This window comes from Zea mays, chromosome 8 (assembly GCF_902167145.1).
Source record: "Zea mays cultivar B73 chromosome 8, Zm-B73-REFERENCE-NAM-5.0, whole genome shotgun sequence".
NCBI lineage: Eukaryota > Viridiplantae > Streptophyta > Magnoliopsida > Poales > Poaceae > Zea > Zea mays.
The window spans coordinates 1,681,296-1,700,246 of record NC_050103.1 but is presented as its reverse complement, the minus strand read 5'-3'; the positions used below and the strand labels follow the sequence as shown (position 1 = coordinate 1,700,246).

General features: G+C 49.3%; 1 protein-coding gene across 2 annotated transcripts; it reads right to left on the bottom strand.

Moving 5' to 3' along the window:
* Nucleotides 1-13,865: 13,865 nt before the first annotated feature.
* LOC100272336 (uncharacterized) lies at nucleotides 13,866-17,637 on the bottom strand. 2 transcript variants are annotated; one of them, XM_008656299.3, is made up of 4 exons: nucleotides 17,356-17,637; nucleotides 16,322-16,748; nucleotides 15,415-15,684; nucleotides 13,866-14,864 (listed from the first exon to the last, which is right to left on the bottom strand). In XM_008656299.3, the coding sequence occupies exons 2-4, from the start codon at nucleotides 16,713-16,715 to the stop codon at nucleotides 14,194-14,196; spliced, it is 1,335 nt and encodes a 444-aa protein (XP_008654521.1). In that variant the 5' UTR covers nucleotides 16,716-16,748; nucleotides 17,356-17,637; the 3' UTR covers nucleotides 13,866-14,193. The 2 variants fall into 2 exon arrangements, with proteins under 2 accessions (XP_008654521.1, NP_001140291.1); NM_001146819.1 differs by lacking the exon at nucleotides 17,356-17,637 and having other exon boundaries at nucleotides 13,912-14,864; nucleotides 16,322-16,547.
* Between the last annotated feature and the right edge of the window lie 1,314 nt (nucleotides 17,638-18,951).

Sequence of the window (18,951 nt, the reverse complement as noted above, 5' to 3'; positions counted from 1 at the left end):
ACATAGCTCATTTATATATCTTTGATCATATCTCTTTTATATGCTATGACTAATGTGTTTTCAAGTCTATTTCAAACCAAGTCATAGGTCTATTGAAAGGGAATTGGAGTCTTCGGCGAAGACAAAGGCTTCCACTCCGTAACTCATCCTTCACCGTCGCTCCAAGCCCCTCTCCATCTTTTGGGGAGAGAGCAAAAGGACTTCATCTTTGGTATAATCTTAACTCGTTCATTTATGACCAAAGGGGAAGAAAGTACTTCGAGGGCTCTAATGATTCCGTTTTTGGCGATTCATGCCAAAGGGGGAGAAAATAAGAGCCCAAAGCAAAAGGACCGCACCACCACCAATTTCAAAAATTCGTGTTTTCCAAAGAATTTTATCAATTGGTTTTCCTATTATGTTCAAAAGGGGGAGAAAGTAGTATTTCAAAAATGATATATCAAAACCCTCTTGAACACTAAGAGGAGGATCTCATTTAGGGGGAGTTTTGTTTAGTCAAAGGAGAAGCATTTGAAACAGGGGGAGAAAATTTCTAATCTTGAAAATGCTCTGCAAAATCTTACTCATTTACCTTTGACTATTTGCAAAAGAACCTTGAAAAAGATTTACAAAAGAATTTGCAAAAACAAAACATATGGTGCAAGCGTGGTCCAAAATATTAAATAAGAAAGAAACGATCCATGCATATCTTGTAAGTAGTTTTATTGGCTCAACTCCAAGCAACCTCTACACTTACATTATGCAAACTAGTTCAATTATGCACTTCTCTATTTGCTTTGGTTTGTGTTGGCATCAATCACCAAAAAGGGGGAGATTGAAAGGGAATTAGGCTTACACCTAGTTCCTATATAATTTTGGTGGTTGAATTGCCCAACACAAATCTTTGGACTAACTAGTTTGCTCTAGTGTATAAGTTATACAGGTGTCAAAGGTTCACAACAAGCCAATCAAAAGACCAATTTGGGATTCAACAAAGGAGCAAAGGGCCAACCGAAGGCACCTCTGGTCTGGCGCACCGGACTGTCCGGTGTGCCACCGGACATGTCCGCCTTCGGGAATTTCCAGAGGCACTCGCGCTATAATTCACCGGACTGTCCGGTGTACACCGGACAGTGTCCGGTGCTCCAAGGGAGGTCAGCCTCAGGAACTCGCCAGCTTCGGGAAACTCCAACGGCTAGTCCGCTATAATTCACCGGACATGTCCGGTGTGCACCGGACTGTCCGGTGCATCCTCGGAGCAACGGCTACTTCGCGCCAACGGCTACCTGCGACGGCATTTAATGCGCGCGCAACGCGCGCAGAAGTCAGAGTCGCCCATACCGGCGCACCGGACAATGAACAGGAGATGTTCGGTGCGCCACCGGACATCAAGGCGGGCCCACATGTCAGAACTCCAACGGTCAGAATCCAACGGCATTGATGACGTGGCGGGGGCACCGGACATGTCCGGTGTGCACCGGACTGTCCGATGCGCCATCGAACAGACAGCCTCCCAACGGCCACTTTTGGTGGTTGGGGCTATAAATACCCCAACCACCCCACCATTCATTGCATCCAAGTTTTCCACTTCCCAACTACTACAAGAGCTCTAGCATTCAATTCTAGACACACCAAAGAGATCAAATCCTCTCCAAATTCCACACAACGCCATAGTGACTAGAGAGAGTGATCTGTTTGTGTTCTTTCGAGCTCTTGCGCTTGGATTGCTTTCTTCTTTCTTGATCCTTTCTTTGCAATCATACTCACTTGTAATTGAGGCAAGAGACACCAAACTTGTGGTGGTCCTTGTGGGAACTTTGTGTTCCAAGTGATTGAGAAGAGAAAGCTCACTCGATCCGTGGGATCGCTTGAGAGAGGGAAGGGTTGAAAGAGACCCGGCCTTTGTGGCCTCCTCAACGGGGAGTAGGTTTGCAAGAACCGAACCTCGGTAAAACAAATCCGCGTGTCACACTCTTCATTTGCTTGCGACTTGTTTTTTCACCCTCTCTCACGGACTAGTTTCTTTATTACTAACGCTAACCCGGCTTGTAGTTGTGTTTATTTTTGAGAATTTCAGTTTCGCCCTATTCACCCCCCCCCTCTAGGCGACTATCAAGAATCATCTGGCCGACCTCGCAGAAACATTCGCGAACATGCGGGAAGCATGACTTCACCTAAACCCCGAGAAGTGCGTCTTCAGAGTTCGCCAGGGGAAGATACTGGGCTACCTGGTGTTGCACCGCGGGATCGAGGCCAACCCGACCAAGATCCAGGCTATCATCAACATGATGCCTCCGCAGTCAACCAGAGATGTCCAATGCCAGACAGGCAGATTGGCCGCCCTCAACAGATTCATTTCCAAGTCTGCAGAGCGAAGCCTACCTTTCCTCAAGACGCTACGCGGCGCAAAAGACTTTGCATGGGGACCAGAGCAAGCGGTAGCCTTCGCATCACTCAAACAACACCTGTCAGAGTTGGCAACCCTTACAAGCCTCGACCCCTCGCTACCTCTGTTGCTCTACGTCGCAGCTTCGCCACACGCAGTCAGCGCAGCGTTGGTCCAAGAGCAAGACAGAGAGGGCACAACTCGGCAGTGTCCAGTTTATTACGTCTTCGAAGTCCTCATGACTTCCAAATGCAACATGACGGAGTTGGAAAAAATTGCCTACGCAGTCGTCATGGCATCGCGCAAGTTGCGCCACTACTTCGAAGCGTTCAAGGTGCGGGTCACCACGGACAGGGGACTCGGCGAATTATTCAGAAATCCGGAGGCATCCGTCCGTATCGCCAAATGGGCAGCCGAACTCTCTGAATACCACATCACCTTCGAGCCCAGGACAGCAATTAAGTCACAAGTCCTCGCAGATTTCATCGTCGACTGGACAGGGACGACATGACAGCAAGAAGAGCCCTCAGAGAAGGTGTGGACCATCCACTGTGACGGCACATGGTGCCATGCGGGGGCAGGCGCGGCTGCAATTATCACATCACCCACCGGCGTCAAGCACAGATACGCAGCACGCCTCAGCTTCGCTCTGGAATCCGACAGGTGCACAAATAACATAGCAGAATACGAAGCCGTTATCCTGGGCCTTCGCAAGTTGAAAGCACTCGACGTGACCACCTACATAATCAAGACAGACTCCAAAGTCGTTGCTGACCAGATCGAAAAAGACTATTCAGCAAAAGACCCTGCACTTCTGCAGTATCTTACGGCCGTTCGCAGTCTTGAGAAGCAATTCAAGGGTTTCACCCTGCAGCATGTGGATCGCGCTAGAAACAAAGAAGCCGACGTGTTAGCCAAAGCAGCAGCCAGAGGCGAAGCCCTGCCCTCCGACGTGTTCTACCACGTCATTGGCACATCAGTCGTCCACAGCCCAGAGGGTCTGCAAATAACCACCAACGTCGAGGGCCATCACATTGTCAACCTCATCATGGTCGAAGACTGGCGGGCCCCAATAACCCTGTTCTTGCAAGGATATTACCATCCAGGTGATGTCAACGAGGCCAAGCGCCTCAAACACCGAAGTCGGGACTTCACACTTATTGAGGGCCAGCTATACAAGAAAGGGATCAGTCAACCCATGCTCAAATGTGTCACAGAGACCGAAGGCCTCCAGATCCTGCGCGAAGTCCACAGTGGCACTTGCGGCTCTCACTCGGGGCCTAGGGCCCTTGCTGCCAAGGTGATCCGTCAAGGTTTCTACTGGCCCGCTATAATCTGCGCCGCAAATCGAGTCATGAGGTCGTGCGAAGCCTGCCAGAAGTTCTCTCCCCGTTCGGGCAACCCCTCGCAATTCACAAAGCTGATCACCCACACATGGCCACTTCAACGCTGGGGGCTAGACATTGTCGAGCCACTACCCACGGCCCAAGGGAACCTCAAGTTCACCTTCGTCGCCGTCGAGTATTTTACCAAGTGGATCGAGGCAAGGGCAGTATCCACAATAACGTCGAAGACTGCCCAGAAATTTTTCTGGCAAAACATTATCTGCCGATTCGGAGTCCCGTCTGAGCTCACAGTCGATAATGGCAAACAGTTTGATAGCCAAAACTTCAGGGACTTTTGCTTCACCATTGGCACCAAGCTCGCCTTCGCCTCAGTATATCACCCACAATCTAACGGCGTCGTGGAGCGCGCCAACAGCAAGATCTTCACTGCCATCAAGAAAATGCTTCTCGACAACAAGAAGGGTAAATGGGCCGACCTGCTACCTGAAGCAGTCTAGGCGCTGAACACGACCGAATGCCGGGCGACTGGATTCACTACCTTTCGCCTGCTATACGGATCAGAGGCCATGACCCCGTAGGAAATCAAACATGGGTCACCACGGACAAGCGCTTCAGCCATCCCCGACATAGACGAACCAACCTCCAAAGACCTCATCGACGAAGACCGTGTCTTTGCCCTGCAGGCTCTCAACAAATACCAAGCTCAAACGAAGGCTTGGCGCGACCACGCAGTCGTCCCAAAAGAATTCGACGAAGGGGACCTCGTACTCGTTCGGACAACTTGGACAGAGTCGCGGGGCAAGCTGGAGCCAAAGTGGGAGGGTCCTTTCATCGCCAAGACGAAGGTGTCCCCCAGCGTGTACAGGCTAACAACGCCATCCGGCGAGGACCTAGAGCATTCCTGGAATATCGATAATCTCCACAATTTTTTTGTTTGAATCCTCAGAGCTAACACGCCCTTGTAATTCACCAAACAGTATCATTCCGATCCGCACTCTTTTCCTCCCGGGGGTGAGGTTTTTAATGATGCGAAGCCATGTAATATACCCGCAAAAATCCCCCACAAAAACTAAGACACAATATGTCGAAAAAGACCGCATCGACGGTCTTCGGCATTCGACCACACTGAAGTCACTGCGAGGGGCAGCGTTGACCACCCCTCGCGTGCGACACTCCGCGCAAAAGTCGCCTAAGGGTGCAGCCGGACTAGCACAATAAGTGCGCAAAATCGAAGTATTTTCCAAAAGACTCTCCGTGCAAAAGTCGCCTAAGGGTGCAGCCGGACTCTCCGTGCAAAAGTCGCCTAAGGGTGCAGCCGAAATAGCACAACAAGTGCGCAAAATCGAAGTCTTTTCCAAAAGACTCTCCGTGCAAAAGTCGCCTAAGGGTGCAGCCAGAATAATAGGTGCGCAAAATCGAAGTCTTTTCCACTAGACTCTCCGTGCAAAAGTCGCTTACGGGCGCAGCCGAAACAACACAACAAGTACGTAAAGATTGAAGTCGTTCCTGTGCAGAAGTCGCCTACGGGCGCGGCCGGATCAACGAAGGCGCGCAACCTTATCATACAAATTATGGTTACATACTCACAGTGAGGGCATCATATATTACATTGGCTCAACTTTCGGGATGATACCCATCTCCCTATAGTTGAACAGCATTATCCTCAATTCCTCACCCTCAAAAAGATTTCGCAGCTCCCCCTCACCTACACTCACCCCAATCGGCGAGGACAACAATTCTCGCTTACCAGTCCCGTCCACGCGAAGACGTCGACTCTCCATCTCACTATGATGACGCCTACCGCTTCACGACAATCCACTCACTCTCCGTTTCTCCACCGCCCTTCGCCGCCTATACCCAGTACTCGCGCCTGGGAGCGCCTCGGAACCCTCCTCGCGCGGCGAAGGCTCCACTGCAGCCACATCCAACGCTGAAAAATAATCCAAGTCCTCATCTGAAGACTCCTCCGCCCACGCAATTGAACTCCCAGAATCATCAGACTCAAAACACTTAGACACAGAGCCAAACGAATCGTCATCAGCAGCCACGGTCAAAGCCGCCACAAAAATAGCATTGTCAGTAGCGGTTGCGTGCACAGGCCCAAACCCCAGAACCTGCGCAGCAACCGAGGTTCAGTATCACACAGTCAAAATTTACAAACTCCTCAACACCTATTCAGCCACCTGTGAAGGCCCGACCGCGGCTGTGGGGTCTTCGACTGTCGGCTCGACTGCCGGCTCGGCCACCACCTTCAAGGCGTCTTCGCCCGTCGGCGCAGGGGCTGATGCGGGGTCTTCGCCGGCCGCAGTGGGCGCGGGGGTCACCGAGGGGCCTTCACCGGCATCCGAGGGCGGCACCGGATCGACCTCCGCGGCCTCAGGCAGCACGCTGTCTAGACCACCAAGGTCCTCGACGTCTTCGGCATGCGCCATCTGCAGCAACAACACACTCATTCAGCAAAACCACACATACCCACACATATAACAACACAAAAAACAGCTTTTACCTGCTCTATTGCCCGATTGGACCGCTCCCTGACCGCCTCTCGGCCGTGCGGACCCCACATCCTATCGAAGAGTGCCCCCACCGACTGCTTTAGCACAGGGTCTTCGACCTTGAAGACTTCACGTTCAAAGTTTTCGTCCGCTTGGTCGAAGACCTCGTAATGCCTGCACCCCTCGCGGGACAAAGCATTCATGGCCCCCTCACAGGTGATGAGGGAGGCGAAGGACATGAAACCCGTCATAATGGTCGGGAGCACCAACAGCTCCTCCTGCAACCATTCAAGAAAGCGAAGGCCCGCTTCTTGGCCGGGCACTTCGAAGTCAGCAGTCCGCGCACCCAGCTCGCGGTACGCGTCCACGAACTACGTGTGCGTCCGCTCGACCTCCACGCGCGTCGAGGCCTTGGCCTTGTCCACGCGGCTGCGCAAGGCGTTGAACCTCGCCTCCAGCTCCTCGGTGTGTTGGTGGGCGAGACTGCCCTCCGCCAGCGCCACTTTGGCTTTGGCCTGCGCAGCCTGCGCATCAGCGATGGCCTTATTCACCTCCCTCCTCTCCTCCGCCAGCTGGCGGCAGAGATCCGTCATCTCGGCCTCCATGGAGGCCACCTTCTTCGACAGCCTGCGGTTTTTGCTTTCCGCAGCCGACTTCTCCCGCACAGCATCCGCATTTGTGCCCGAAGACGCTCGACCTCGGCAGCAACGTCCGCAGTCAAGGCACCCGACGCGACGAGGTCGGCGAAGTCGGCCGCCTGACACATAAACCCATGAGACTCGAATCCTCATAAAAACAACAAACAGCGAAGTCCAACACAACTTACTTGCTTCAGCTGCTGTGACAGCTGCTGCGACACTTCCCTCAGTCGCTGAGACATGGAGCCCGCCATGTCCTTAGGGGCAGCGGCCGACAGAATCTCGCCGCTCGCGCAGAAAGTGGCCCACGGGTCCCGCGCGGTACCCTTCGCCCCCACCACCGCCGTTGGTGAAGTGGTTGCCACTGGAGGCAGGACAACAGTCAGTTGCCCCTCACCCGAACCTGCACCATGATACAGGTTAAAGACCTAGTCGAGCCAAAAAAATTACTTACCAACAAAATAATCATCGACACTGATGTCTGTGCCGAAGTCGGCAATATGTCGCGCCGGCGAAGGCGGCCTTCGTCCTTTCACGAGCCCGCCCGGGGGTGGCTTGCTCCCGCCAGAGGCGGCAGCCTTCACACTCACCGACGCCTTGCTGTGCCCGGGGACGGCCGGTTTCGCAGTCGGCACCGGTTTGCTACTGCCAGAGGCAGCAGCCTTCGTGCTCCCCGCGCCTTCTTCGCCTCGCGCATAGGATCCGCGATCCTGACGACCGCCCGACGTTTCTGCGCAACGTCTTGACAGTCCCTCTCCATCACTACCGATACAACAGCGGCAATATTCCGTCCGTAAAGAAAAACCTTCAAGTCATGAGCCATGCGAGACGTAAAGAAGTCTTCGCCAGCCACGCGGGGGATCAGAACATTCTTGGGCCATCGACCCCCGGTAACCTCCAGCATTCGCGCCGAAGACTCCAAGATCTCGGGCGAAGACATCCTTCCCCCGAGGGTTGCGCATGTCCCCATCAAATCCACAGCAAAACTATCAGAGACCCCCACTCCCCCCACTGTAGTACCTAATTTTCTCTTCTTAGTGGTCGGGGCAGCCTCCTGCGAAGGCCCTTCCTCGATCACGTCCACCGGTCTCTTCCCGCGGCGGTCGGCAGCGTCATCCCCGGGATAGCCACCGTATGGCAAGTAGTTTAATTCGAAGACCCGATTCAATCTAACGTTGGACCCACGGATATCCCAGCTCCGCAGACCCTCTGTCCTCGGCACATAGCGCCCCACAATCCTCGCCGCACTGTCCTCCACTTCACGAACAAATGCGGCTGGATCCCGGCCACGCAGATCCAACGCGAAGGCTGGACTTCGCACTCGCTGCCCGCCCAGGGAGGGCACCTCGCGAGGGCATACTTCGCCCAGCGCCCAACCATGTGCCAAGGGCCACACCCCATAACCGATGAATTCTTCAACTAAATCGCGCCCGCTACTCATGCGGGCAGCGCACCGAAGGGCTCCTTCATTTTTGTCATCCTCCGCCACCTCAAATTGCGGGTATGCCACATAATAATGGGAGCACATCACAGCCACGAGGAGCCCTAGGTGGCCTTCGACTTCGCTCTCGGAAATATAAAACCAGAAATCCCACTAGTTGCCCCGCTTATTATGGGCACAGGGAACCAACTCCACGACTTCCATCGAAGTCTTTCTGGTCCTCGGCGGAAACATGCACGATCCAAACTATGCAATCTTGTGTCCAATTTTTCTTTTTTGCCAATGCAGACAGTAATGTTTGGCGAAGACCTCCACAGAGGGCTGACCACCATACGAAGTCACCGCCCAGACATACTTCGCCAGGGCCACCATGGCGTTGGGTGTCAGCTGGTGGACCTGGACCTCAAATCTCTGCAGAACCTCCGCCACAAAGCGATGGGCAGGCAGGCGAAGCCCAGCGGTGAAAAACACCTCAAACACGATTAACTCGCCCTCGGGCTCAGGAACCTCCTCCGCCCCCGGGACACGGCCAACTCCACCGCCAAAATACCCCAGCTGCTGCATATCCTGCACGCGGACCGAGGAAATCCTCGAGACGCCGAACTCCACCGTATCACACGGATGTAGCTCCGCCGCTGCCACATTGCTCAAGGTATCTTCGGACGATGAATCGGCCGGCGACGTGTTTGCAGCAGACGAGGAAGAAGACGACATGGCTACATACCGTCGGCGGCGGCGAGCGGTCTGCTTGACGCGAGCCAGATCTCCGACGAACAGGAGCAAGGAGGACAGGCGAGCGGGCGAACGATTTCAAAAGGAAGCTAGGGTTTTGCGGCGCACAGAAAGGTAAGAGAAACCGACCCACGCCGCCCCCCTTTTATACACAGGACGCGACGCTTCGGGAAACCCGCAGTCCAACAGTACACGTCCGTCAACGGTCACATCAAAAAAACCCTGTGGAACCACTTCGAGCGAGGGCAGTGTCTCCACCATCTAGCGACGTCTTCGGCACTAGATGACTTGGTCGAACTGGTCCCTCAGAGGGCAAATGTTGGGGCTAAGGCGAAGACGCTACCCTTCGCTCCAGGCCTTCGTCAATCTCGCTGCACCAACGGAGGCAAAACGACCGGTGCGACCTGCCCTTCGCCCTCTACACTACAAGACGAAGGCCTACGATGAGGTCGCCCCGTCCCACGTCCTCACCCAACCTAGAGGCCCACGTGGGATTCGGCCCATTGTAACAGGCCCCGAGTGGAGAAGTGTGTTACGGGCCCGATTTGTAATGGTTTCTCTATAATGACAGTCTGTAACCCTCCCTTATGGGAATATTCCGGGGATAGTCCAGGTGCCTGAGGGCACATGCGTCCTTACATCGAGACGTTGGGCACTCAGGCTCCTATAAATACCCCCGTACAGTGCCCTTGAGAGGGGAGATCAACAGAGCAATTACCATCTCGTGTTAAACCTCGTTTGCGTTCTTTACACTCCCCTGTTGGATCATCTTGCCCTAGATAGCAAGTTCCAACACTTGCCATGGGCCGGGCCAAAATAGACAGGCCGAGGCATGGCACAGTTAAATGTCGGGTCGTGCCGGGCCGGCACATGGGCCTGCGTCGCAGCCCAAGCACGACACTATTTGCTTTAATCGGGTCGTGCTGGGCCGTAGGGCCGTGCTGGGCTTCCGTGTCGTGCTGGCCCGATACCCACATCGCAAACATCCATGCAAATATTGATCCATTCTAGTTTACAACCTTACAGAGCAACAACATGAAAACTGAAATAGTATATTACAGTTTGTAGCATGCACATTGAGATAGCCACACAACAAAACAAGCATTAAGTGTACAACCATAAGAAATAGACCTATAGACATATAGTCCAGTCGTCCAGCCATTACAGCACACAAGCCATACGTTATACAACCATCAGGCATCAACCATACAGGCAGCAACATGCCTCAATAAATTACCAGTACCCCCAGTAGATTTAGCAGACAGTTCTACATTGCAAATCTTACATACAGCAGCATACCTGACTTGCTTACCATTTAAGATTTTGAATAGAGGCTTTAGATCTTTCCAAACCTCAGATGTTGATGCTCTGGTCCTCATTCTCTTGTTGTCACCACCCGCAGTGCTCTCAAGACTTGCTCCTTCGCCATCCAAACTAGCAGGACATGAGGGAGTTGAACCCAACATTGCGGCTTCCCCTTCTGCATTGCAATCATCACTAGACAAACCTGGCACACGGCCATCATCGTTGGTGGATAGTCCTAGGCAGCAAAATAGCATTCCAATTAGAGGGCTAGGCGTTGCTGCTGAGCCGTTTGGGTCTAGAAAGTATTTTAAAGAGAAGGGAAGCAGTACCATCCAAAGGGGAAGTAGTCGATGGCGATAACGGTGTCGTTGCTGCACGGATGGAGGCAGGAGCAGGAGGAGTAGGACATAGTGCCGCGGGAGACACAAGGGAGCGCTGAACCCGCTCCCTCTGCTGAGAAGTCAATGCTTGGGCCTGCGGTGGAAGAGATTCGGATCCGACCACTTGCTCGTTAGTCTCCATTAGAGGGGTGCTCACTACTGGGCTGGGCGGCTGGAGGTACTGCGGTGGCTAGTGGGCGGCTGGGCCTGCGCCCTGCGGTGGGATCGGTGGCGAGGGTGGCTGGTTGCGGTACGCCGTACGCGTACGCTGGTACTGCGGTTGCGAGAAAGCTGGGCGGCTGGAGGTACTGTGGTGGCCGGTGAGCGGCTGGCGGCTGGCGAGGGAAGCGAGCGACGAAGCGACTGGCGAGGGAAGCGAGCGACGGAGAGACTAGCGAGTTAGGGTTAGGTTTTGGACGGTGGCCGCTGCGGCGCTGCCTCCTACGGACCACGGACGCGGGCACTGCTGCGGAGTGCGGACTACGACGGTATATTTATTAGGGATTTAGATTTTAGGGTTAGGCGGTTAGCCTGCGGAGTGCGGAAGCTAGGCCGTTTGGCGCTGCCAAGTCCGACTGACGAGAGTACCTGCCGTCGCTGCCGACTGGGCCGGTCTGGCCGGCTGGGCTGCCTGGTAGTCGGGCCATAAATGGACCGGGCCAGGTCGTGCTGGGCTTTTTGGGCCGAACGGGCCAATCAGCGGGCTAATTGGGTCGTCGCTAATCGTGCCGTGTGCGTGCTGCCCAACGGGCTTGCCTCTAAGCCCAAGCACGACCCATGATGGGCCTCGTGCCGACCCAGGCACGATTATATCATGTCGTGCTCGTGTCGTGTCAAAATAGTCGTGTTTCATGCTGGCCCATATAGCTCGGCCCGTTTGGCCACCTATATGTGCAGCAGTCAGCCAGTCAAACTAGTAGACAGGCTGCCAGGTTTGCTAGGGGCGGTTCAACCAGTCCTCCCCGGAAAAATCAGCCCAATGGCTAGTTTTGAAGCCCCACCTATATATACTCACTCCTACCTCTCTCCCAAAAGAGGAGCACGTTTTGAACTCCATTTCTAACTTGAGAAACACATCCCACTCTCTCTCTCTCATACATCTTGCCTCTCCCATTTCAAATCTTTGGAGATAAATCTTTGAGTGAGATTGGGAGCTACAGTTTTTGTGCTTCATCTCCAAATCCCTCTTGTTCTTCTTGATTCGAGCTTTGGTACTGCGTCGAGTTCTTTGTGGCTTCATTACTCTTGGAGATTCTAACTCCTAGACGACTAGGTGTCTCTTGTGAGTCTCCAAATCTTGTGGAAGACCACGAGAAAGTTTGTATTACCCGCTCGTTTGAGCAAAGATTAGTGTGTGGACTTGACCTTTGTGGTCAGTGAAGGGAGGATTAGGGTTAAAAGAGACCCGACTCTTTGTGGGCGCCTCAACGAGGAAGTAGGGCGACTTTTGTGGTGTGACCGAACCTCGGGATAAATCTTGTGTATCTTGTGTTCTTGTTCATTATGTTTGTTTGTGTTCTTCGTTCTCTCACCATTGCGTGGAATATTTGTTTATATCTGTTTGGTGTGTGGATTTTGAGAAGTGTCCGTCTCAGATCTACTACTCTGATCCCTGTGGATCATCTAGAACATCTCATTTACAAAGTTAACTGTGTGAATTTTGAGATCAATTCAGTTTTATATCTCATTCTTTAGTTGAGCTCGTGTAAACCGGCTGAACCGGTTTTGTCCAGTTTGTTTCTAGTTTTTGTTGAAAAAAATCGCTTGCCTATTCAGCCCCCTCTCTAGGCAACTTTTAAAGAAGCTTCATACAACTCTACGCTCATCTAAGCCTAGAAGATAAGGGAAGAGGGCGGCTCACGTGAGCCATTGAAGAGAGTTCGAGTTCGAGTGAGTGTGTCGCAATTGTGTTGTGCTCCTGCCATGGTAATACATGTATGTCAACACACCAGGTTCACCATTTCGTTTTCATCTATTTTTATGCTACCCCACGAAAACGAAAATCGGAGCGATTTTCGTAAGATTTCGCCAAAAATGTATGGTCGGATAAAAAAAATCAAATTTGAAACACCTGTTTTCGTCTTTCTTGGGCGGTTTTCACCGACGTTTGGTTCCGTGAGCTAAATTTTAAGCCTGTCAAATTAGATATTTAAATGTTAGTTAGAAATATTAAATATATTTAATTACAAAACTAATTAAAGGATTAAATGACAAAACAAATCTATTAAATATAATTAGTACATGATTAGTTCATGTGTTGTCGCAGTAAATATTTGCTAATCATATATTAATTAGGTTTAAAAATTATCTTGCCATTTAGTCTTCAGTTATGTAATTAGTTTTTGAAACTTAAATATGTATTGGATTAAAAGCAATAAATAAAAAACTCGTGAACCTATCCTACATCTTTTAATAATGTTGCAGCATTTTGAATGTACCAGTCGATCCCAATCGTCGGTTTAAATTTTCATTAATAGAACAAGGACTGCAAACATGAAAGGTGTCAGGTGGAGATGACTTAGGGAGTATCTGGGATGATGTTTGTTTATACTTAACTACTTTTATGGTTATTTTGGTTAGGTTTTTGAACCTTGCTTTTGCAAAATCCAAAAACTAACAAAAAACTGAAAAGCCACAACTGCTTTAGACCAAAAGCTAATTTTGCTAGTACAAAACTGAAAGCAAATCTCCGTCTTTTACTTGCTATGACGATGAACAGCTTTTAAAAAAAATACTCATCTCTCACTCTTACAAAGATATCAATTCGTTTTATTCTTCTTTCTCATCTTTGACCCTTTTTTGCTCGTAAGATTGTGTGATCATGTAAAATACTATTTTACATTATAAATAATATTATTTGCAGAGTTAATTAAAAATGAGGTGCGATAAGTAAAGAGATACAGCTGTTACAGATAGCCTTAGAATCCCAGTCCAAAATGGTCAAATACGAGTGAAAGTTGGAGTTATCTAAAACAATTTGAAAGACATAAAACAAAAAAACAAAGATGAGAAATATCCATGGCCGTATTTGAAAACCAAAAAAATGGCCCTTCCAACTGAAAAATCGCTGAATTCCCTGATGCTGGTGTGGGCGCGTCGGCACCTTTTGCCTTCGCAAACCTGATGATTTTTCTTTCATGTAGACTGAACGCGCAAGTACAAATTAGGAAATATCAGCTGCATCTAGATCCTGGAGAAAGAACTACGATGGCAGGCAATCATACAAGGATTCACTAAATGGCACAACGGCAAATGTGGTTCTGGCAAGAGCGATGGGATTGAGGTCCAGCCACACAAGAGGTCGGACAAGTAGCAAATCAAGCAGCTAGGTGAAAGAGGGCAAGTGGTAGCATACAGCATGCTACCCACGAAAGTACTACTACATCATACCCATCATAGCATGTTCGAATACAACAACCAAACCTAAGCTCCAGCTTGAAAGAAAGCCAGGTCCAGAGACGGTACAATATGCAGCAGGGTCCAAGATCACCTTACTCGTCATGGACCTCCTCCTCGTCCTCGTACTCCTCCTCATCGGCAGTGGCATCCTGGTACTGCTGGTACTCAGACACCAGATCGTTCATGTTGCTCTCAGCTTCGGTGAACTCCATCTCATCCATGCCCTCGCCAGTGTACCAATGCAAGAAAGCTTTCCTCCTGAACATAGCAGTGAACTGCTCGCTCACACGGCGGAACATCTCCTGGATGGAGGTGGAATTGCCAATGAAGGTGGAGGCCATGGAGAGGCCGCGCGGCGGGATATCACAAACACTGGACTTCACATTGTTGGGGATCCACTCCACGAAGTAGGACGAGTTCTTGTTCTGGACATTGATCATTTGCTCGTCCACCTCCTTGGTGCTCATCTTTCCACGGAACATGGCAGATGCTGTGAGATAGCGGCCATGACGCGGGTCAGCAGCACACATCATGTTCTTGGCATCCCACATCTGCTGGGTTAGCTCAGGGACAGTGAGAGCACGGTACTGCTGCGAGCCACGCGAGGTGAGTGGCGCAAAGCCGACCATAAAGAAGTGCAGGCGAGGGAACGGAATCAGGTTGACTGCGAGCTTGCGCAGGTCCGAGTTCAGCTGTCCAGGGAAGCGGAGGCAGCAAGTCACTCCACTCATTGTTGCACTGATCAAGTGGTTCAGGTCTCCAACTGTTCAGAAACAAACTGTGTCAGAAAGGTATTCAAAAATTCCAACATAATAAACTGATACATGATTTCTGTAAATAATCAGAATTACTCAGTAAGTGCACACACTGTAAGTACAAAGCATATAGAAGGAATCGTCAATGTGTAAACATGTGTGAAATCACTTCATCTAATCAGCCAGGGTATATAGCTAGGCCAATTTTCTATTACTACAGAACAGCATATTGACAAGGACAGCCATGGAGAAATAATGAGTTAGCTTAATTGATGCATAGGACAAGTGCAAAACATATTAATTGAATCTGGTATACATCAGATGCCAGCTTTTTTAAATAGGGCAGCCATGTGTAATTAATCAGCTAATTTTAGGGCCATAACACAATAACATCAACAGATCTGGCAAATACAAATTGTAAAAACTGAATCGAGTTACTGAACAAAAATATATTATTGTGGCAAGGTCATCATGGGAACATAAACCTACCAGATAAAGCACATCACAAATAACACAATTTCAACAAAGGAAAATTGAACATGAGTATAAATGACTCACAGCTAGGCGTCGTAAGCTTCAGAGTTCGGAAGCAAATGTCGTAAAGTGCCTCATTGTCAAGAACCATGCATTCATCAGCATTCTCAACCAACTGATGGACTGACAGTGTTGCATTGTATGGCTCAACAACAGTGTCTGAAACCTTGGGTGAGGGAAAGACAGAAAAAGTGAGCATCATCCGATCAGGGTACTCCTCCCTGATCTTTGAGATGAGAAGGGTGCCCATTCCAGATCCTGTGCCTCCTCCAAGGGAATGGCAAACTTGGAATCCTGATCACAGCAAGTTAAGAAAATTAGTAAGTTGTAGCCTACACAATGTAGAAAGGTTAAATTACACTATATGATCAAGGACTCATGAATGCTATCATAGTAACCCCCTATGCACAAACCAGATATAGTCCATTTCTTTGTTTATTGGTAAAATGAAGAGCAATGTGTGGTCCAATATCACACAGAAGAAATTATCTATTGCAGATGCCAATCGCATATTCAATATCAACATTTCTAAACAGCCTTTGAGGTATGAAAGAGATCAAACAGCATGCATGGGTCAAACTACAATTGCACTTGAAATCAGTGAAATTCAACTCATGTGATTGCACACTTGACAGAAAAAAAAAACCCCAGCAATACATAGCGTGAATCCTACTAGTAGTCATCAAAAACAAACGCAAGGGGTAGATTAACAATTATTATTAACAATATAAAATAGTACAGTGTACCAGATGCAAACACACTAATCACATGGCAGCACCTTCCAAGAGTAAATAGACAACATCGAACCTGAAAGTGCTCCCATCAGATCTAACACGCATCACAGCAATCACATAGACATAATTAACAGTGTGCTTTCAGGTCAATAGATAACTAACAATGAACATTTCAGGATGGTTAAAACGAAATTGACCTTGAAGGCAGTCGCAGTTCTCCGCCTCTTTCCTCACGACGTCAAGCACAGAGTCGATGAGCTCAGCGCCCTCTGTGTAGTGGCCCTTGGCCCAGTTGTTCCCTGCACCAGACTGGCCGAAGACGAAGTTGTCGGGCCGGAAGATCTGTCCGTACGGCCCGGTGCGGACGCTGTCCATGGTGCCGGGCTCGAGGTCCATGAGCACAGCGCGCGGCACGAAGCGGCCGCATGAGGCCTCGTTGTAGTAGACATTGACGCGCTCGAGCTGGAGGTCGGAGGTGCCGACATAGCGTCCGGTGGGGTCGATACCATGCTCGTCGCAGACGACCTCCCAGAACTTGGAACCGATCTGGTTGCCGCACTGTCCACCCTGGATGTGGAGAATCTCCCTCATGGCTGGATCTTGGCTGGATCTCAAGGTTGCTACCTATAGGTGAGAAGGGAGCGGAAGGGTGGTCACTGGTCAGTAGCGAGAAAATGTTGGAGATATTAGTCCAAGAGAGAGTGGAGAACCAGATTTACGGAGAATAACAAGCTCCGGCACGAATTTAAACAGATCCGGGCACAGCATGGAAAAAGTGCAAATAAAAAAGAGGCTCGTAGAAAAAAAAATCATTTGATGTAGCTCCACAAGGCAAGGGAGGAGCAGCTTGAGATCTATCTGAAATTCTATTAGAATATCTCAGTGAAGCGGTTTCACCTACGAACAAAACCAAATACCTTAAATCCATCCCAACATTAAAACCGAAAACTTAATTAATCCCAAAACGACGATAGATGATTCATGATTTGATAATCAAACGTTGAAAGCCTGAAACAACATTTGGAGCGGTGCAGATCTAAGCAAAAACATAGCCGCGCCAGCAGCGAAGCAAACCGCAACATCCATCGAAATCTAGCCCTAAAATTCAAACCTAAGAACCTAGAAACAACACCAAATCTGCTACAGACATAAATCCCCCACGGGAACATAAAACAAAAAAAACATAATCACACATAGGTGAGACAAGCAACAAAGCATTCCACATCATTACCTTGTACAAGCGAATCGACCGTCACAACAAGAGCGAGAGCAGGGTGTGGTAAATGAAATGAGAGTGTCCAGAAATGGAGCTGATTTTATAGTGGGCGTGGGGGCTAGGGCACCGGAGGGGCGGCCCAGACGTGTTCGCCGTCGTCGGCCTCGGCCGCCTGGCGCCGGCAGATCGTTCCCATCGGACGGACGGCAGCGTCGGGTTCGAAAACGGCCTTTGGGGCGCTTGGATTTTGAAAAGTTTTGAGTGTCCGCTTCCTTGTGACGGTGTGATTTTTGGTGTGTTTGGTGTGATTGTTGGCTTTGACTTTTATTCCCTAAAAGCTAAAAGTCAAACTAAATGTTTGAATCTAGAAATCGGTTTTTTTTCAAAAAGTCAACTTTCTCCTATTGAAAAATAAAAGCACTCTTAGACCTATTTTTAGTGACTTTCAGATGAAACTGTGAACATATATATCGAATAACTTTTAACGATTTTTAGTGGTTTCGATCAAACGGTTTTTAGCTTTTTAACAGCTCACAGACCACATCAGCTTTTTACATAGCCACAACCCAACCAAACAGACTCTTACCGTGTCTATAGATGGCAATGGGTAAATACCCACCAGTATTACTACCTCATATATATACTCACGACACAAAAATAACACCGTCGAGTCACCCATATACACTAGTGGGTATGAATTTACCCTCATACACATACCATGTGAGTATGGGTCACCCATCGGATCACCCGTACCCATAAAAATTAAATATCTATCAAAATATTATATTATACAAATGTCAAGTATATCCATGTAAATATCATTACAAAATTTCTAGCATCATTTAACCATTCATTCAACACACCAAAGATAATTGGATAAAGTAGTAATACTAGGATAGTACTACATAGCATATTACATGTTCCATTACATAGTCATTAAATTGTCGTTAAGCCTTCTATGACATTATGGCCTAAAAGATTGTTAATTAGTAAAAAAGATGGATGACTAAAGTCCAAGTTTATACTTGGGCTAAGTTTATATTGGGTACTTTATACTCACGATTAACGGGTATGGGTAAAGACGGCTAATAACAGACTCACGGCTAGAATATTTAGCCCACATATATACCCTAATGGAGTAAATACCTATCGGGTATCGGGTCGCGGGTATCCACTTTATCTCTAACCGTGTCAAGGGAATTGACGATTTTACCTCGGACCCCCACGAGATGAAACGGTTGTTGCGGTGTGATTTTACAGCTCGATGGACACTAAACAAATACTTAAAAACAGGCTGGAAACCGCTGGTTAATAGAAAAGAAGGTAGTTTGGCTTTAGATTATATCCCTAGGTCCTTATAACATGGATATATTTAATGGGCTATCTAGCGGACTCCCGAAATGATTGTCTTGGGTCGCTTCTAGATAGAACATATTTCTCTAAAGAAGGTGACGCTCGGAGGTAGAGGGAACACTGAAGAATGTGATGAAAGACAGTGTGACGGAACCTCCAAGTCATTAGGCCCACCTACAGTTGTCCTTGTCTAACAGACATCAGACAACCCTGTAGATGTTCCTGAATCACTTGACAAGTTCGGTATCTTTTCTTACC

What these genes read in the sequence shown, in the direction of transcription:
- LOC100272336 (XM_008656299.3), bottom strand. Translation starts at nt 16,715, where the DNA reads ATGAGGGAGATTCTCCACATCCAGGGTGGACAGTGCGGCAACCAGATC. An exon ending in GAACTGCGACTGCCTTCAAG is followed by an intron (nt 15,685 to 16,321) that starts GTCAATTTCGTT and finishes TGCTGTGATCAG; the next exon opens with GATTCCAAGTTTGCCATTCC. An exon ending in GAAGCTTACGACGCCTAGCT is followed by an intron (nt 14,865 to 15,414) that starts GTGAGTCATTTA and finishes GTTTCTGAACAG; the next exon opens with TTGGAGACCTGAACCACTTG.